Source organism: Motacilla alba, chromosome 6 (genome assembly GCF_015832195.1).
Source record: "Motacilla alba alba isolate MOTALB_02 chromosome 6, Motacilla_alba_V1.0_pri, whole genome shotgun sequence".
Classification (NCBI taxonomy): Eukaryota; Metazoa; Chordata; class Aves; order Passeriformes; family Motacillidae; genus Motacilla; species Motacilla alba.
In genome coordinates this window covers 19,327,854-19,347,417 of record NC_052021.1, presented here as the reverse complement: position 1 = coordinate 19,347,417, position 19,564 = coordinate 19,327,854, and the positions used below count along the sequence as shown (strand labels likewise).

Here is a 19,564-nt window from a genome sequence, read left to right as displayed (position 1 = left end):
GTTAGCATTTCTGCTCCCCCCCCCCTTCAGTGCTGTTCTAAAACTCAAATCAAAATAAGTAATATAGGATAGATGCAGCACACACTTCTCACAGTGGAATAAAACATTGAGGCATCCTCTTACAGTATTCCAACTTCTGAAACCTCTTTCTCACCAAGTTCAAACAGTGTTACATTGTAACTGTTATACCTGGAACAGGTTAAAAAACCTCCAGTATGGCTAATTTCAAACGCATCTACTTCTATAAATTCCTCGGTTTAGTCTTTCCTGGGAACATGATTCTATGATCCCTCTTGAGATCAGTACTAATTTCCACATTGGCATCTGCATGCAGAAGTATCTGATTAACACTAAGCAGTTAAACTTAACAAGGAATTTAAATATAAATGTATAACTTCTCTTTTTTCATCAATCCTTTTTCCTTAGAACACAAACCTCAATATCACAAGTCTACAAGCAAGGAAAAACTAATTTGTACAGCAACTGTGATTTGCTTTTCTTCAGAAAATAAAACTGTATTCTATTTGCAGCTGCTTTTAAGGTTCCTGTCAAACACTCTCAAGCAACTCACTCATGTCAGCTTACTCCCGTGCTTCTATTCTTCAAGAAACTGAATCTGGAGATTGCACAGGGAAATATTGCCAGCCAAGAACCTTTCAACTGGCTCATCTGACTACAGCCGCAGTGTTAAAGGTCTCTGAGGGGAGGATTAGTGTTTGGCGTCCTGCAATCGTTTCTGGCGCTGCTGAGGCACCGGCAGGGCAGGAGCAGTTTGAGGGACATTGACGAACCCCCCTCGTGCCAGGCCCTCTGTGCCGATGGCTGCAGGCAGGAGCGGGGAAAAAGATCTGCAGGGTGAGGACTCTGCTAAGAGAATATGAGAATATAGTCCTGCAAAGCCCCGCTCCGAAGCTTCTTCAGCGCAGCTCGGCCGAATGGGATCAGAGGGGGTTCGCGCACCGCAAAGCCCAGCCCGCAGCCCGGCCCTCGGCTGCTTCCCGTGCGCGGGCTCCCGGCGCCACCTCCCGGGGGCCGCTCCTCGGCGCGCCCGCACGGACCCGGCGGCCGCCTCTGCCTGCAGCAGTTCAGTGTTCCCTCTCACACCACCTCAGGCTTCAACCGTGTTCAAACACTCGCATTATCGGCGGAAAGCTGTCCTATTACGGAAAGATCACCCCAAAAATATTCTGCTCCCTTTTTCGCATTTGAACTCAAGAAAGTCACCCCCTCTCCGATCAAACGGTACCACTATTCCTCCTTGTTTGCTTTAACCAAAGATAAAGGCTTGATCTCTGTGAAGTAGTGTCCTCACATTTTCCTTCCAGAAGCCTTTGACTGTAACTGGAGTGCCATAAGGATAAAAAAAAAAAAAAAGTTCACCAAAAAGGAGCTGAAGTTGAGGCCAGTAATTTTTTCAATAGTTTAGAACAATTTCGGGATATACAAGTATCAATGTGTACTCATTTCTTTCCACTCAAAATCAAGGTAGATAGGCTGCCTTAAAAAAAGCAATTTACACCATTCCACACAGGCATAGCTCTTATTGCATGACAAGTTAGGAACACTTCCAAAGATGCTGTTTCAAGTAAACAAAAAAAGTTTCACACAAGGTTTTTTGGACTTCACAATTTTAATGGAGTCAGAACAATTCTATACAACTATATACAGATTTTGAAGCACAACTAAATATCTACTGCTTCCTACATAGAACAAGCTGGAATAATACAATGGGAATAGGTCCTAGCTAAGAAATATAAACACACTTTTGCAAGGTTATTTTGCTATCCTTGATCGCAGCCGTCGCTTGATGATTAGATGATCACTTTCTTTCTCTTTTTGTTCTACAAGGATCTGAAAAAGATGGATTAAAGGATGGTTATTCAGCATTTCTTCAGAGACAAATGACATTCAGCTTTTAGACTTGTGTGCCCAACAGAATTTTTTCCCAGAATCTGTTTCCAGAGTTTTGCCTGAGTCACTCTGGTGAAATATACCCATTCACTGAGAGGGTGGTCAGTCAGTACAACAGGCTGGCCAGGGAAGTGGTGTAAACACCATTTCTGGAAGTGCTCAAAAAAATGTGTGGATGTGGCCCTTGGGAATATGGTTTTGTGGAGTTAACCCAGTGGTGCTGGGTTAACAGTTGGGCTCAATGGTCTTGGAGATCTTTTCCAAACTTAACAATTCTATGATTCTATTACTTTTTCTTTTGTCAGGGGTCTCCAGGATAGAGAGACAATCTTAGTGCATCATAATAAGCAACAAATTCCATAAACATAAAAAATCCCGTTTTTCCTGGAACAAGTATCAAAATCCAAAGAAAAATATTATCTGAATGCAGCTCTCACTTCTAGAATCTAATATTCATTTTCTGATACAGGAAGTGTCCAGAAGACATATTACTGTGGGTCTTCTGGGCAGTCAGGACTTGGTGAAGGGAAGGAGAGATCTTGACTCCATTTCAGAAGGCTGGTTTATTATATTATGATATATATTACATTAAAAAAGAGCACACTATAACTATACTACAAAGAACAGAGAGAAAAGAATCATCAGAAGGCGAGACAGGAATAGAAAGGAATGAATAACAAAGTTCTGTGACTCCTAGAGAGTCTGAGAGCTGCTGCTTTCTTGATTGGTCGCCAAGTAGAAACATCCCACATTGACTAATCAAGAAAGCACCTGCTGCATTCCACAGCAGCAGATAACAAATTGTTTACACTTGAAGCTGAGGCCCTTCAGCTTCTCAGGAGAACAAAATCCTAGCAAAGGGATTTTCACAAAATATCACAACCACAAAGACATTTTAAGCTTAAATTTCTCTAGCTTTCTCTGACTTCCCCAGGATTCAGTCTTGCACCTTTTCTTTCACTTCCAAGCTTCTTATCTCATTTTGCTCAGCACTTCTGACACTTTCTTCTTCCTCCTATGGACAGCATTGTGGGTTCTGCTGCGTCCATTCATCAACTTACAGAAAATTCTGTACAGGCAAATGCTTACCACAGCATAGGGAAGAAAGGATGGAACAGAATGAAGAGATGTACTTCCAGCAGAACAGAAGAATGCTCAACACTACAGTTACTGTCTAAACCATAAAGTTGGATTTCTGAAACAATACATCAAACTCCAGCCTTCAAGACTCTTGCACTGGTTTAGACAGAGCCACAAAATTAAAACACATCCAGAAGGCTATTTAGACTGTGCTTTGAAAAGCATGGATGCATCCACATGCTATTATGCCCAAATATCACCTGGGCATAAATGGAATTGAAAAATACCTTTGGTGCTCACTTGTGAAGTTAATTGTACATGCAGACCTTTATTGTTTTTCAATTCTGTCATTCCAAATCTGTGGATGCCTTCCTGGTCTCCATTTCTATTCTCCCTCTATGTTACTTATGTATATATGTATATATGTATATATGTACACACATATGTATAATAATACATATATATATTTTATTACACACTTAGATGAACTGCAACTACTGGAAAAACAAATTAAGACTTCACTGCTGTAGCAGAGAAAAAGCAATCCTGCACACACTACAAGATATCTGTGAATTCAGATGTGAAGGTATCTCTATGATTGCTGTATCACCTATACAATCAGTCAGCAGTCAAAGACAGACAGGTGAGAAAACAGAAAAAAAATTAGTAAAACAGCAGAAAGAAAAGACCAAAAGGAATGGTTAGGAAGAAAAAAATATATAAGTTGTAATTTTCAAACCTCTTATGCAACTTATTAGACCTTCAGAATTGTCTTTTCCCCCTAACAGTTAATTTTAAGACTACAGAAAAACATCACAGTGAGCAAAACAGGAATCTTAATCACTTACTGAAGAACTAGGGATATCCAGAGGGCAAGAAATGTCAGTTGTATACAGCTTTCTCTTAGCTCGTTTTGGCTTGAGCTCATTTTCTTTGACATTTTCTTGTTCTGCAGACTTGGGAGAGCTTATTGTCTCAATAAGCTTCTTTGCTGGAAGACAAATTTTATCATAAATACATGTCATGGTTTTGTGAGCCTCAAAATTAATGAATAAAGTAGGCTTTATTAAAACAGTTTAAAAATTAAACCGGTGTAGACCAAAGTTCAAATATAAAAATTCAGAACTGGTATTTGATTACCAGTTTTCTGTAGCTGGAAGCAATTTTCTGTAGCTTCAGGTGCAAAAGCTTAAAGGACACCTTTAAATAGCACATTAAAAATCAATTAGGATTCAGATCTCACCTAAAGACTACTAAGTTGAACAACAGGTTTAACTTTTGTGCTGACAGAAGCAGGGTGTACAGTCAATTTTTTCTACTCCTTTTTATAGTTTAATCAAACAAGTACTAGCTCTATAAAGAGAGCAGTATATGTACTAGAAAAATAAGGAAAAATAAGAAATAAGCAGTACTGTTATACAAAGAGGGAAACCATAGAGGACATGGTAATAAAGGTTACTAAACAGAACTCATTTGCTCAAATTGAGTATTCAAATCAAGGATAAAATTTGAAGTAGTCTGACTTTGGCTTCCATTGATAATAATAAGTCCATTATAGTCCAATAACAAGTCAATAATAATAATGGAACCATTATGACAAACATAGAAATTTTGAAAAAATTTCACACAGTTATTATCTAAACTGTATTATGTCAGATAATTTAATATGTACTCTGCAGCAGGACAAGCTTTTATGCTGGTACGGGAGTTTATTTTAACTGTCCACATTAAAAAATGACCAACTTGGTTTTAAACAAATAAGTGTATTTTAGAATTAAACACTTGTGATTCCTTGTGCCCCCTGATAATTTTAATTTATTTAAAAAGCACAGTGACCCAGAGATCATTTTTACTGTAGGAAATAGTAAAAACATATCCTTCAATAGAAAGCCCAAGCAATTAAATCTTCCCAAGGCTATACCTAAACTTAACAAAATCCATTAGTTGCTCTATATTCAGTTTAATGAAGTCTTCCAAATATTTTTATGGGTCACTGGCTCATAAAATTAACATACATCAAAAAACATTAACAAAGTTTCCACAGCAACAAGGGACTACATTTAGAACAAGGTAAGATTTGGAGTTTGGATTCAATTCTTCATTTTTTCACAGCAGCTGGGCAAGTTTCTAAAACTGCCTTTACATGTAAATAAGTACAGAGTAACTCCAACATTTTGGGCCCAAAAGTTATCATCGACTTGATGATAAATATGCACATATTTCACACTGCATCTTTCATTCCACCTGGTTTATATTTCACACTTAACCTAAGTTTTAGAAATATGTGGTCCTCACAAACAAGACAATCTTTTCTTCTCTGCCATTCTACAGCAGCCAGAGAATAGGAAATAAGCCTTATTTATGCTGTACAAACCTTTAGAGTGAATAATAGTAGGAGAACTTTGGAAAAAATCACCAATTTTCTGTAGTGTCCCATCTTTCTTCTTAGCTGACTTTTTATTTAGAGTAGATTCTTGCCTTCTTAAGGAGTATTCTTTTCTAAGAGATTGTTCAGCAGCCATCTGTACAGAAATACAGGATCATTGTTTAAGTGGAAAATTGACTTAATCCTCAAGTTTCATTTCATTTTACTACAATATTATTTGCAAGCTGACACACTGAGCTTTGCTACTGACACCTTTGTTCAATTAAGTAATGATATCATTACAGCAAGTAATGTAGACAACCTCATTTCACACCTAGAAGAAAGAAAATCACCAAAGTTTCACAGAATACACTTAAGAGCATGAGTCATACAGGAAACAGAGGAGTTTTCTTTTTTAAGAGCAGATTAAAAGTTGTAGAGTATTTTACTAGACAAGCTAATTATATTGTATTAATTATAAATAAAAGAATCTGATGGGGCAAATAAATCTCTCACCCTCTGAACCTGCCCAGGTTACTACTATGGCCTAAAATACTCTTTTTATAGTTGCCATATATGTGGATAAACTTTGAAGTAAAACTAAAGTCATTACCTATAACATCACACTTTATTAACATGCTCAAGGTAGTCTTTTTAACTACTCAATATGCAACATCCTTCCCCTTTGAATCACTGCACACTGCAGCTAGGACACTACACATTCTTGGCAAACACAGACCCTTTGGTTTATAGAGTTTAGTAGAAAGACACCATAATTGTTGAAGAGTCCTGTTGAAATACATAGATAAGAATAAGATACTTTTGCATAAGAATATTTGCTCTTTTTACAAGTCTACCTTTTTAGAAAAGGCTAAACTGACTTCAAAAATGGAACAAAATCAAACCTTTTTTTTGTTGCTTGTAGAAGGTGAGTCAGCCACAGCAGGTTTTGCATTTCTCTTGTTTTCACTCTTCACAAAATCCTAAAGAAAATGAAAAGAAATTATAATTGATACCAATGACCACCTAAACCAAAAGAAACTATTTTATAGATCTTATAGATTTTTATAGATGTAATCCCACATATCAGAGCTGGAGACAGCAAGAAATGGCACTATCTGGGAGAGAGAAATGTAAAAGGTAAAGAGAAGTGCAAATCAGGTACAAGGAGACAAGAGTGTGGATCAGCTGAAGTCTGTGACCTTATTCAACACAGACCAGAGATTCAGCACTTGGGAGACATGGGGTTTCAATAATACCCTATGTATATCCCTGGGATGTCAGCAAAAAATAAGTTAGAGTTTTAATAAATGATCAGAGTAATAAACTGAAAAGCTGCACAACAGATTTTGTCCGTTGTTTGAGTTCACACCTCATTCATCTCTACACTCTTCCTTTTCCTTCTTGGCTTGAGCATTTTAACTGTAACTGGTGAGGTGCTGCCCTGGTGCTTCACCTCCATCTTATGGGGTTGCAGAGGTGTGAACTGGATTTCCATCTCTGGTTCTGGGAACCGACTCGTTTTTCCATCCTCTGTGGACACTTCAGTAGAATCAAGGACAATTTCAGAATGGTCCTGCAGCTATGCGGAAAATGTAAAAAAACAAGATTTAAACTATGAGTTAAATACTATATAATACGTATCACCCTGCACCTCCCAGTGGATTGCAAAGTACTTGTTCTATTTTCCAGCTGTTAGCTTTCAGAACACTTACAACAGAAGTGAAGAAACCAACTACAGCAGAATTTAAGCCTTACTATCTAAAACATTTTTTGTTAAATTTTGAACTTTTTTGTATCTATGATCACAGAATTTTCCTCAGCCTGATACTTTGTTTCCAAGTATTTTTTCCTCAAGGGCAGAGGCCTAGGTGGTTGTCTCCATCTTAACTCAGCCGCTCCTTAGGAACTTGGCAGTAATAGCAGCTTTGTGAGAAAAGTATAATATTTCTGTAGCTTATCTTTAGGGAGCTTTCTTCGCCTTCTAGAGAATTCCAACTGTTCCTGTTTACATTGGTTCACCCCTGAAGGGTGAACCTCCTTCCTCTTAAAAAGGAAAATGATAAAAGCTCACTGAAAGCCAAAAGGTAGTTCTCCAACAGGCTCTGCTGGGATGCTGTTCTCTCAACAGGATCTCTGAGAGGGAATCCCACCCAGAATCCCAGGAATGGAGCAGACTAATAAAGGAGTAGTCAGTGTCATTAGCTAACAAAGCTACTCACAGGAGTAGTTAACTAGTTTTTGCCTCGGGTGCAAAGGTTCTTTATTGTATAGAGGTAATATTCATTTAACTAAAGCACTTATTTTCTGAGAGTGAGTGTGAAAGAATGAATAAGAAGTACAAAAGTTTTGGGAGATTTCCAGCACTATATACAGAAATATATACTGAAAAAACAGCAGAATTATTAACATATCATTAATACATAAATAAACATACCTCTTTGTTTACAGACTCATCAATTTTATCTTGTCCTTCTTCTGCCAAAGACTGAGGATTTTCATGGTTAATCTGCTGTTTCATTTCCTTTATAAAGTCATCTTTCTCTGCCAGCTGCTTTTTTAGATCTTCTATGTCAGTTTCCTTATCCTAATAGACATAGCAAAAATTGTCACAAATTTCAGGACTATCAAGAGAAAGTCAAATATCACAAGCATCATTATGATTACTTGGTCATGACAGTTTTATAACTGCAGGCTAAACCAGTCAGGTATCCAATACAAAGCCAATAATTTAATGCCTTTATGTAAAGTGAAGTCTTAAAAAGAGTCTGAGGAAACATAACACAAAACTTCTTATTTTACTATGCTTTTTTAGAATTTTAAGTTCACCTCCCATTTGCCCATGAATTTCTTGGTGCTGTGAAAAAGACAACAAATGGGAGAGTTTCAGATATCCAGTCCAAATTCGCAAGAGTGTTTATTGAACTACTAAATATTTTCAAACTCCAATTGCTGTAACAAATTCCGTTGCAAACAAACGTAAAGCTTTTCTTTTTAAATTAGCTGCAAATGGTTTCAATATGATAGTGTTTAAGAACAAAAAATAGAGCCAGAATGCAAAGAGCAACTATAGTATTTTGCAGAACTAATGGGTAACAAAAACCCCTCCAAAATTCACACAGAAAAAAGAGAAAACTGACCTTTTCTGAAGCTGTTAGTGCAGCCTGTTTCAGCCTTTCTATTTCTTTATCTTTTTCTATGGTGCTAGAAGCCAAAGTCTTGAGCTGTACTTCCAAAGCTTCTACTAGTTCATCTCTTTCCTCACGCCACTTTTGAAGATTGCTGTCCTTCTCTATGAGCTGTGCAGCAAGTCTTTCCTAAATATTAAAAAAGGTAGGTTGGAATAGAACACCACTTCTACATGGTACCTGAACTCTTCTGCTAGTTTTGCTTTGCACAGTTAGTACTATTTTGTAGCTTTAGTGAACTTAAGAGCCTATGCAGATCTTGTAAAGCTCACACAGAACTAGTTTCAGTACAAATATCTAAAAGTAAGCCATGCTTCAACTAGAAAATCTGTATTTATACTCTTTGTGAAGAGAATTTTCTTTTTGAGAACGACAGCTCCTGTTTGCTTGCTTGAAGATTTTGTTAATTACAATTCTCAGTCAAGAAAAGTGACAGATAAAGTAAAATTACTTGTAAACTCCTAACATCCTCCTGTACTGACTGCAGGTCCACAAAGGCATTGCCAACTACTTCTAGATGCAAATGCAGTTTTAGATTGCAGAGGTTCATGTAATAATTTCCTCTGAATTCAGTCCAGTGAACAAGTAAGTGCCATAGTTAATAACTCGCAGTCTCCCCAATGCTAGCACATACTACCACAGCATACTGACTAAGTATTTCCCAAAGCAAGCTTTCTTAGCTTTTAAGGAGCAATTCATTTAAGTGTAGGTTATTTATTGGTGTTTTACACACAATATGAACTTTGAAGACTTCATAATGTGATGGAACAGGAAGGAACAGGCATGTTAACTTCCATTATGTGTTAAGATTTTTCATTTTATGAGCCTCCTAGCCTTCCTTCTTCATACTGAGAACATCTCATCTAGGCTTTGTCATGTGAGAAAGTAAGGGAACTGACAAAGGCCAGCTACTCTCAAGTGTCCCCACTGTTCAACACTTGCTATGTGATTCACTTTGTACAAAAGACACTACAGGACACTGCTGAGACAAAGTCACTTACAATTTCTGCTTGTTGCTTCACATGATGTTCTCTATCCTCCACAAACTTTCTCATTTCCCTGTTGCGATGGTTCTCAGCTTCTTTTACTTGATTTATGAGTCCCATTTTTTCCTCAAGCCACTTTTTCCTATCAGTTTGATACTTCGCCTCATTCTCCTAATTCGATGAAACCAGAAATAAAACCATAAGTAGAGAGAAAAAAAAAGACTTAAAATTCAGAATACCATTGAATGGATTAATTTCAAAAACATAACAGAAACAGTAGCAGAGTTTTACTCTAGCATACTCCCAGGTACAAGTAATATACTCATTGTATAATACTTGTTCTTCTGTATTGCAAAAAATTATCAATTTTCAGCATTTCTTATTCAGACTGGCACATCTTCATGGAATAGAATTATAGAATGTTTTTTCCTCAAAGCATTCTGGGTCAATCACTGCACCACAGACACATATGTCAAAAGTAATGTTAATTGGCACTTCTACCTTACAAATCCCCAAGCTTTTATGCTGCCTTAAAGGACACATTAGAAAACTAATCTCTTGCTTCAAGATTGAAAGGGAAACAATGCAGTACAGTTTGAATGGTAGGCAGAGACAGCATGTACCTAAGAATGTCACTTCAATCCACAGCAACTTTGCCTCCTTTTCTATCACAATCAAACCTCTTGCCAGACATTTTGCCACATAAGACAGGAAGCACCTGAAAAGTTGCTTAGAAAATAAGTCTGCTTTCTAATCCAAGGAGAGTCAGAGGAAAGTCCCCAGCCTTACAGGAAGGGCTTACAGGCCATGCAGCAAGCACAAGATCTTGAGAGAGATTTTGATTCAGCAACTGACAGGAGAGATCCCTGGAACTGATATCAGGGGTTGGATCAAGACAGCTGTAAGAGGAAAGCAGCTACAGAAGCCCTGTGCATAGCAGCAGCATAACATAGGGCAGGGTGCACTCCATTATGGGGCATCAGTGATGCTGTATGGAAAAGATGCTTCCAAGGAGGTTTCCTTTACCAGTGTAATAACTTGCCACATCATGCCCTAGCCTCTTGAAGACAGTGACACAAAAAAAATTCAACTCCTTAAACGGGCATTGTGGCCTTAGATTTAAGTATGAATTACATCATTATGTTTTACCTTCAGTTCTTTTTGAAGCTTTATTAATTCCTCATCTTCATTTATGGTTTTTTCCTCATATTTGCTCATCTTTTGCTGCCAGTCACTATTGCACTGGTTATTTAGCTCTCTATATTTCTGCTTCCATGCTTCCAGTTCTAGGAAGAACACAAAATGACTTTACATAGTGTATTATTTTAAACATGTATTTGAACACATTCCCATCCTTTTACTCAAGTTGCTTGGATTTATCAGCTATGAAGACAGACAACAGAAGCCTTTCAGGAAATTGCTATTTGTTATGTAAAAGTAACACCAAAATAGCAATTGATAAGTAAAACCAGAAATGTAAAGCAGCTATCACAATACACATCCAAAACAATTTTCCTTCCCTGTTCCCTCTCCAAGTAGAGATTACCCAAACACAATCTGTTGGTCTCTTCTACTTTGGCTTCAAGCACTTTATCTTGCTCAGTCTGAGTCTGTTCTTGTTCTTCTAATGTCATCCGCATATCTTCAATTATTTTTTCCTTTGCACACAGATCTGAAAATTTGAAGATTAATTTACAGATGAGCCTCCTCCTAGTTCCCACCATTCTCCCAAACTGCCTTAGTTACAAGTAATTTCTCCACTCCCTGAGATTAAAAGCTCTATTACAAGAAAATAGAACATCTATACTGAAGTTTCCAGATCCCAAATTCGTAAGTGATTCTATTCTCACCAGTTTAACTTAGATGTGTGTTTTGGTGTTAAAACACCAAAACATGGCTTGTATGGCTATGAGAAACTAACTACTGTTCAACCCCTAAATGTTTATCAAATCTGCAGAAACTTTGTGCTACCACGCACAATAGTGTACCAGTTCACGCTTTTGCTAAAATGGACAACTAGAATAAAACCAAGCAAATCCCAGTATTGAGTAAATGATCACTAAGATTTTCTCTGCTTATGTTCCTTAATCTGAGACTGTTTATTTCCTCGCAAATATATCTAGCAACAATTCAATAAAAGTTACTTTCTGACTGTGAGATTCTAACATCCAGCTTGGCGTGCCTCTACTCTAAAATATAAATAGAGGAGACTTTTCAAATTTGTCATTGACATTATCACTCATTATGTTGTCATCGCACACACATACAAAAAATTGGAATGATTATAGTTCTTTCTGACCTCTATGTGTTTTCTCATACTGCTTGGAGATTTCTTCCAGCTTTTCTTTATCCAACTGCTCCTAAATATCACATTGAAACAAAATTAAAGAAATTAGAACATGCTGAAAAAAACAAATACATATTCTAGAAATTATTAGCTTTTCATTTTGAATTTAATAAATAATAAATAAGGCATTTAAGACAAATAGTCCCAATGAATAAGTTCTTCATATAGTATAAAGTATCATTCCAGCTGTTTAAAAATGAAAAGAGACATTACTACTAACATTTCTAAGTGTCACTAATCAGAAACTCTGCAGGTATTAAGTATTTATTTACTAGACCAATTGTCAAATTGTTTTAAATAAGTCCTGCATGAGAACTTCTTTAAATATTTTTCATTCATCTGTTAAAACTTATTTCAGCTGGCTACTCCTATTTGTACCCCAGCTTTTGCAAGCTTTCTCCAGTTGCTTTGATAACTTGTCTCATTAGTAGATTAGTCAAAAAAAATTAAGAGCAAGTAAAACTTTATTTAAAAAATACCTTTTTAAGTTGCAAGATTGTGCGCTGTTTGAACTCTAATTCATCACTAAACTGCTTTTTAATTTTCTCAAGTTCATCAACTTGTTTCCTCAGGGATTTCTCCTGAGTTTGCATTGTACACACCTGCAACAAGAGAGCAAGCAAAACTTAGATTTAGTCATAAGCCTTTTACAATCTCTGTAAGTTATCTAGATCATCAACTATTTAAATTAGAGTTAAATTTTGCAAGCACCTTCATTAAATTTTTGGGGCTGGTAGTGCACAAGGGAAGATACTCGAAATGTATCACTCAAAATAGCCTTATTATGAATCTCTTTTAACATCCATAGATTGAGGTTTGTGAAAACAGGTTTTAATAACAGAAGCCCAAACTTGCAGAAGAAACATTTTGCCTACGGTTACTAACCTCTTTTTGTACTTGCTGAATTTGTTTCTTAGCATCAGAAAATTTCTCTTTCAAATCTGTGTATTCTTCATCTTTCCTCTGCAAATCTTTTTTCAAACTTTGTGCAAGGGTAGAGCTTTCAGAAAGATCTTTACGTAGCCTTGGGTTAGAAATTAAGAGACATAAATAACATTAGTCTTACATGTTAGCTCAGGCTCTTTGCTGGTTTTATTTGCAAAAAGAATCTCAGCTCTACCAGATCAATGACAGACTTTAGAACTTTACATTTGGATTTCAGTGTCTTACTATATGAGCCTGAAGTAACAAACTGCTTAGATTCACTTCTGAACACTCAGTCTTTGAAAAATGTTATCTTTTTAAGCACAGTAGAGCAATCATTTGTATCATTTGGTGACCTTATAAATTAGAAAAGCCCACGGTTAAGTTAGTTTAAAGTTGATAACTACATCCCAGTCTTTTAAGTATCAAGATGAATAAAAAGAAAAGTGGAAAAAAACCACTAACACAGCAATAAATCCTGCCATCACAAGTTCTGCAAAGTAAAGAATAAGTTTGATGGGTTTATTTTTAAGTGATCACATTTATTTCAAGGAGTTTCTAGTAGGACATCTCGGACTTTTAAACTAACTAAAGGAAGGTTTTTCAGGTCCTATAAATGACAATACAATACAAGGCCTCACAAAAAGAAAACTTTCAAAGCTTCATCAGCACAGGTTTGGGGACCATCAGACCTTCATGCTAAACTGAACTTTGGAGTATGGGCAGTACCCACAGATAGAGCACTAAAGAAACCATGGTCAGGTGAAGGGCTACACAGCATCTTAAAGCTATCTTTATATAATTGCAATTTCCTTCCCATATAGCAAATATAATCTTTCAGATGTACACAGTCTCCTATTACAGGTTTAAAAAGTAGAGGGTGCTGAGCAAAGCCCTCTACACCCATTATTCCCTCAAGTCTGCAGTAGACTATTGACCTAGAATAGCTATTATCAAAACCATCTGTTTACTCCCCAGGCTTTTTTTCCCTCCCCTTTCTTCCTTTCCTTTTACCATTCAGTCCTTTCCAAAGACAACACGCCTTACTTTTATACAAGTTACAGGATATAATATTGCATTATGTAACTTCTTTCAGAAAAGGTTTCCAATGAAAGTATTAGAAATCCCCAAATAATTTCATTGTATGCTCCTATTTTCCTGCACAATAGTTCCACATGATTTAGATGTATATTTTTGAAAGAATATACAAACAGGTGAGGAAAACATAGCAGAATATGCAAATCTAAAATTCAAGCAGTGTATAGAAATTTCTCAAAGAAGCAGTTTGGTTGATCAAGTTTATAAACATGCAAATGTGATATGTCAATATGATGTTGCTATAAGGGAGTTTTAACTTAATTTTATTCTTAAAGGGTTAGGTATAATCTCATTATTTACTTACAGTTCTATAGACTGCATTTGCTCACACTCATTTTTTTCCTTTTCCCGAAGAACATGTTTCATGGTCTCCAGATTGTTCACCAACTGCACAACTTCATCCTTCAAATGTGATTCTCGATCACTGAGTTCTTTCAGTTTTTCATCTACACTGGTACATTTCTCTTGCAGAGCTACTGTATTACTTTCTAGATTTAAAATAGTAGATTCTTTTTCTTTTAGTTCTTCTTCTAACTCTTTGATCCTGTCATCTTTAGTCCTAGAAGCCTCCAATAGGCATTTAAGATCTCTTATTTCTCCCTCGTAGCTGGCAACCTTCTCCTGAAACTGTGCAATTACTCTCTGATTTTCTACAGCTTGTTTTTCAAAATCCTGGGTTTTCTTCTGGATTTGCTCTTGTAACTGATTCATAAGATCTTTTTCCTTTACAGACTGATGCTCTTGATTTGTAATCTCATTTAATTTTATTTTTAGTTGATTACTGTAATTCTCACTATCATGAAGTCTCTTTTTTAAGTCTTCAACTTGTTGATGTAGTTGTTGAATCTGATGACTTTTTTGTGAGGAAGCCTTAATCAAAATTTTGCATTCTTCCCAAATGCTTTCAATGCTGCGGTGAAAGGAGCTCTCCTGTCTCAGATCTGCTGTAGAAGCACTTTGGAACTGCATGGATAGAAGACTCATTTGAGCTGTCTCTGGTTCATCTTTTTGAGGGTCAAAGGAATTCTTTACATTAACTAAATCAATATCCACAGCATAAGATTCTGAGTGACATTTATACAATTCATCTACCTGAGACTGCATTGTTTTAATTTGTGACACTTTGTCAATTATATTTTGTTTAGCACCTGTTACTTCGTTATTTAGCTGAATAATCTTTTCTTCTTGTTCCTTATTTATAGTTTTCTGTTTGTCCAATTCAGAAACAGTCTCCTGATATTCAGCTTGACATTGTTGAAGTTCTCCACTTAAGCCAGAAGCCTTTTCTTCAGAAGCAGAGAGCTTCAGATGCAAGTTTGCTATCTGCTGATTTAACTCTTCTTTTTCATTTTTTTCTCTTTGGCATTGCTCTTCAAGCGCAGCTATCTGACTTTCCAAGGTTTCAGTTCTTTTCTTTAGAGCTAGTATTTCCATGAAGGTCTCAGAATTATTCATTCTTTTTTGATCAAGACAGTTTTCCCAATTCTCTCTCTTATCTCCTAAAAACAAAACCAAAACAACATCAAGAACAAATAAATCCCCATAAAGCTCAGGTTAATTAAAATCAACAAGTCACTAGCAACACCAAACTGTAATTGCTGTATGGAAAATTAGCACCACCCGAAAGCCACACTTTCAAAGCATTTTAGAGTCTTGAAGTTGTTAGAACCCTCTGAGACATTTTGTATGCACTAAAATGCCTCTTGGGCTTCTAGGCACAATTTGTAGAAAGAGGTGCTCAAAAGACTTAAAAAAGGTTTGCTACAGTTCTATTCCAAACTTGTATTCTGCCCCGCAAGCAGAAAAATCTAGCTAATTTCACTAGTATTTCCAACACCCATAAGCTAGGTAACATTCACAGTGATAACCAGTTTCCACATCCACTGTTTCAACACCCCCTTTAAATAGAGCCAGCAATTTTCCATCCTCCATTAGGGGAGCAGTAGTGTCATACACCTTTCTGAGAAGTTTTATGCATGCTCTGTATCACCCTACTTTTAAAACAAAGCTAAAAGTCCAGCACAAGTTGGTTTGTTTTTTTTTTTTTCTTTGCTTTGTATTTGGAACCTTCCTCACTTCTGTACTCAATACATTTCTAAACTAGATAAAAGGATAACTATTAATGACCACATCTAATATGTTGCATGTAAAATTATCCAAGAAAGATTTACAACATGTCATTCCAACCCAAAATTTCCATGTTTTATTAACTTAAGACTCTTTTCCCAAAGCAATGAGCCATTTTAACTAAAATCACATGTATTTCACCTCCTTCAAAACTGCCTCCAGCTGTATTTTACACAAGTGTTTTAGAATCCAATTGTGTTTCATAGTAACATTCATGCTCTATTTTACTATGAAAACAAGCCTGACTATCTCTAAGGATTAGATTAACCCAACTGTGTGCTACAGGGACATACTATGGATTCTCCTCAGTACTGCACCTACAGTAAGCTAGAGTTAGGCAGTCTCACACCGGACCATGAAGCACAGGTGTACTGCATGGAAACACCCTCTGAACAGATCCAACAAGTTGTTCAGTCAATTTGAGTCACTAACAAACTGTCATTCTAGCAAGAGTGCTAATGTTGGTTAGTTCCTGTTGGTTTTTGAAAGCCAACAGGACACTTTGCTCCTGCTTGTCCACAGTTTTCCTGTTATAAGATACATCAAGTGCTTCCGCTATAGTCCAACCACAACAACAGCCTTACTGCAGCATATAAGGTCATATTTTTCAATCCTACAAGATGAAAAATTTTGTATTTGGAAATGGTTTTTGCTGAAAGCCCAGTTGTGTAGTCCTAAGAAAACTTATCAGACAAAATACAACATATTCCTCTCCCTAGACTGGAATGTTGCAAGCTTCACTTAAAGCAAGAGGTGCTGAGGTATCTTAGCACAGGGTTTGTCCAAGTCCCTAGTCGTCTTGGTTTCAAATAACACATGAAGTTGTAGAAAAACCAGAAATGCCCTACTGGATGACATGGCCTCAGCTAACCTTGACATGGCCTCAGCTAACCTAGCCTAATATTTTTACCTCCTTTTGCTACTACTGGCAGGCCCAGCCATTTCCTATGGATCTTTCTTGACATTGAAGAATTGAGACAATACAACCCCGCTTAAGTCTTTCAGTATCCATATATGCACCTGTTGGCTGCTAGCTTCTCTATCTATGTCTGCAATCTGAGATTTTGAATACCTATTCCTCTCCCATCTTCTAGGGCAGCAAACATCAGAAGTTCAATATTCTCTTCATGAAGTGCTTTGTTAATGGAATCATAGAAGATCCTTAGCTCAAAGGGACCTTAAATAATCATCAAGAGCAGGGTTGCTCTCCAGGCTCTCATTCCCCAGTCTGTACTTGGAGCCAGGATTTCCTGTCCCAGGTGCAGAGTCAGGCACTTATCTTTGTTAACTTCATGGGCTTGGTGATTGGCCAGCTCTGTAATTTGTCTAGATCTCTCTGTAGAGCTTTGAGGGAGTCAATAGCTATCATTGGCAAACTAGGATAGTTTTGTGTCCTGCATCAAAGTTATTTATGAAGATGTTGAAGAGAGCTAGGCCCATTATGGAGCTCTGGAGAACCTCACACTAGGCACCTGGATGTGGTGCTAGCACCAGCCTAATATTAGCCCATTTACTAGAACTCTTTGCACCATAAACTTAAAACTGATCTACCACAGTCAATAGTGCCTTGTTCTTTAACTGCACAATGTAATGAATGATACTTCAATATTCAGTTTATTCACTGCATCCTCATTTTTCTGTGATCATGTGAATTTGATTATTCTCCTTTCACAGAAAGGAAAGGCTTCTCACCTTCCTTTTGCATATGCTTACCATAGTTCTATAAGAAACTAAAACTAAGCTGGGTCCTGAAGTCAAGTTAGAGGTAGAGAGCTCTTACAAATACCATTTTGCAAGTCCCATATAGCTCAGTCTCACTTATTAATAGATTTTATTCACCTGATAAGCTCACAGATAAAGCAAGAACAGCAAAAAGACTGAAAGTGCAAGCATGGGAGCTGTACAAAATACACGATTTGTGGACTTAAGCTTTCCACTTGAATGAGAGTAAAATTAATTTTTCTCCTTTGCCAGCACTGTCCTCTTGACTGGAGCTGGTGTGTTCACAGCACGCACACAGAACAAAATGTCAAGGTTCACAGCACATACCGTATGACTGAACAATCAGTAAGTCATTGATAGTTGCTTAGGAAATTTTCAAACACTTGAGCAGGAGATGCTACTTTCTCAGAAGTTCAGCAACAGAAAATTTAGTACTACAACTATTAAGAAATTGCCCAAGAACCACAGCTGGGTATGCAGGTACATACACAGATAAGAAAAAGCAGCAGAAAGGAAAGAGTCTAAAAATTAAAATTTTATTTAAATTATTTAGGAGTAAACGATATAGGGCCGGCCCTGTGCAAAAGGGATTACATTTAGAGAACAGTTACTTCCTTTTACAGTGTAACATGGCAGATTTCCTCCTCAGAGCATAATGTTTACACTTCCCAGCTTTTTTCTTCTGTTCTGGAATAGTAACCAAGCTTTTTTTGAAGACCCCCTGTTGAGTGATGGTAGAAATTGTACCTTTCTTTGTAGGTGGCTCTTCTTCTGCAGTAGGTTGATTTTCCAAGCAACGTTTTCTTCCCACTTCCAATACAGTTTCCTCACAGTTCTTGAGCTGGCTGCTTTCAATCACTTCATTAGAGTTCTTTTCTGCTAATTTTCTCTTACTGGTAGTCAAAGTGTTCTCCTGTGTTAAAATATGATCATTTGCTTTGAAGATGCATGAATTGAACACTTAAAAGGCTTAGTAACTTTTTCTATATAAATATTTTTACAAAACCTTTATGGGTAAGGTGCATAGGGGGTTGTCAGAAGAAAAGTCAGTGACAGATCAGTTAGTTAAACCAAGAGCTCCTAAGAAACACAATACTTTGCATTGTACAGGAATCAGAGCAAGAGACTAGAGAACTACAAAACGCATAACTTTCATTAAAAGGACTTAATTTACCATCCGAAAACAATTTCCAGTGTCAAAAGAGTTGATGAAATTTCCCAATTGTTAAAAGGGCACATTTTGGTCTACAAATTCATCACTTTCTGATCATGGTTGGTAGAGTTGAGAGCTTTAACAGCCTTAAGCAAAGCCAAAAATCATTTTTGTCATGACACATTCGATGAAAGCCTAGTCAGTTCTGCAATACATACTTCAGATATCTACTTGACTAAGAAAAAAGTTGGTTACTTGCAAGATGACAAGTGGCAAGCCACGTAGTTGTCAAGGACCAATTCTTCATCTACAAGTACTTCATTAAAAAAAACACAGTAGACTATGGTTTGTGGTCATGTTTAAAATTTCATGCCACACAGTCTCATGGAACCACTGGGTAGTTAAAGCCTTGCTCTTGGAAGGAGCAGTAATAGTAAGCCATCACACTCCACTCACTCTTAGAGCATTCCATACTATTGACAAGTTAAGCAGCTGTGAGGCAGAGACAGGACCCAAGATAAATTAAGGCCAAAGCTTTGAGTTTACAGTGTAAGAGAAATGGATCAGAGTGCTGACTAAGTTTTCAAGTTAAAATGTTCTCAAAACTACTTCAGGTTACTGGACATCAAGTTCAAATAAAAAATTCCAAAAAAACCTCTGTGT

At 36.8% G+C, this 19,564-nt stretch overlaps 1 protein-coding gene across 2 annotated transcripts in view; it reads right to left on the bottom strand.

The window, feature by feature from the left end:
- Positions 1 to 1,623: 1,623 nt before the first annotated feature.
- Positions 1,624 to 19,564, bottom strand: part of KIF20B (kinesin family member 20B) — a 32,355-nt gene continuing 14,414 nt past the window's right edge. For both annotated transcript variants that reach the window (XM_038141548.1, XM_038141547.1), the window contains exons 19-33: positions 18,496 to 18,661; positions 14,204 to 15,398; positions 12,763 to 12,901; positions 12,357 to 12,479; positions 11,830 to 11,890; positions 11,077 to 11,202; positions 10,680 to 10,816; positions 9,546 to 9,701; positions 8,497 to 8,673; positions 7,794 to 7,943; positions 6,729 to 6,938; positions 6,262 to 6,339; positions 5,366 to 5,513; positions 3,840 to 3,982; positions 1,624 to 1,851 (exon numbers count right to left, since the gene is read on the bottom strand). In XM_038141548.1, coding sequence (XP_037997476.1) covers positions 1,774 to 1,851; positions 3,840 to 3,982; positions 5,366 to 5,513; positions 6,262 to 6,339; positions 6,729 to 6,938; positions 7,794 to 7,943; positions 8,497 to 8,673; positions 9,546 to 9,701; positions 10,680 to 10,816; positions 11,077 to 11,202; positions 11,830 to 11,890; positions 12,357 to 12,479; positions 12,763 to 12,901; positions 14,204 to 15,398; positions 18,496 to 18,661 — 3,087 coding nt within the window. In that variant the 3' untranslated portion in view covers positions 1,624 to 1,773. The remainder of the gene's footprint in view (positions 1,852 to 3,839; positions 3,983 to 5,365; positions 5,514 to 6,261; positions 6,340 to 6,728; positions 6,939 to 7,793; positions 7,944 to 8,496; positions 8,674 to 9,545; positions 9,702 to 10,679; positions 10,817 to 11,076; positions 11,203 to 11,829; positions 11,891 to 12,356; positions 12,480 to 12,762; positions 12,902 to 14,203; positions 15,399 to 18,495; positions 18,662 to 19,564) is intronic.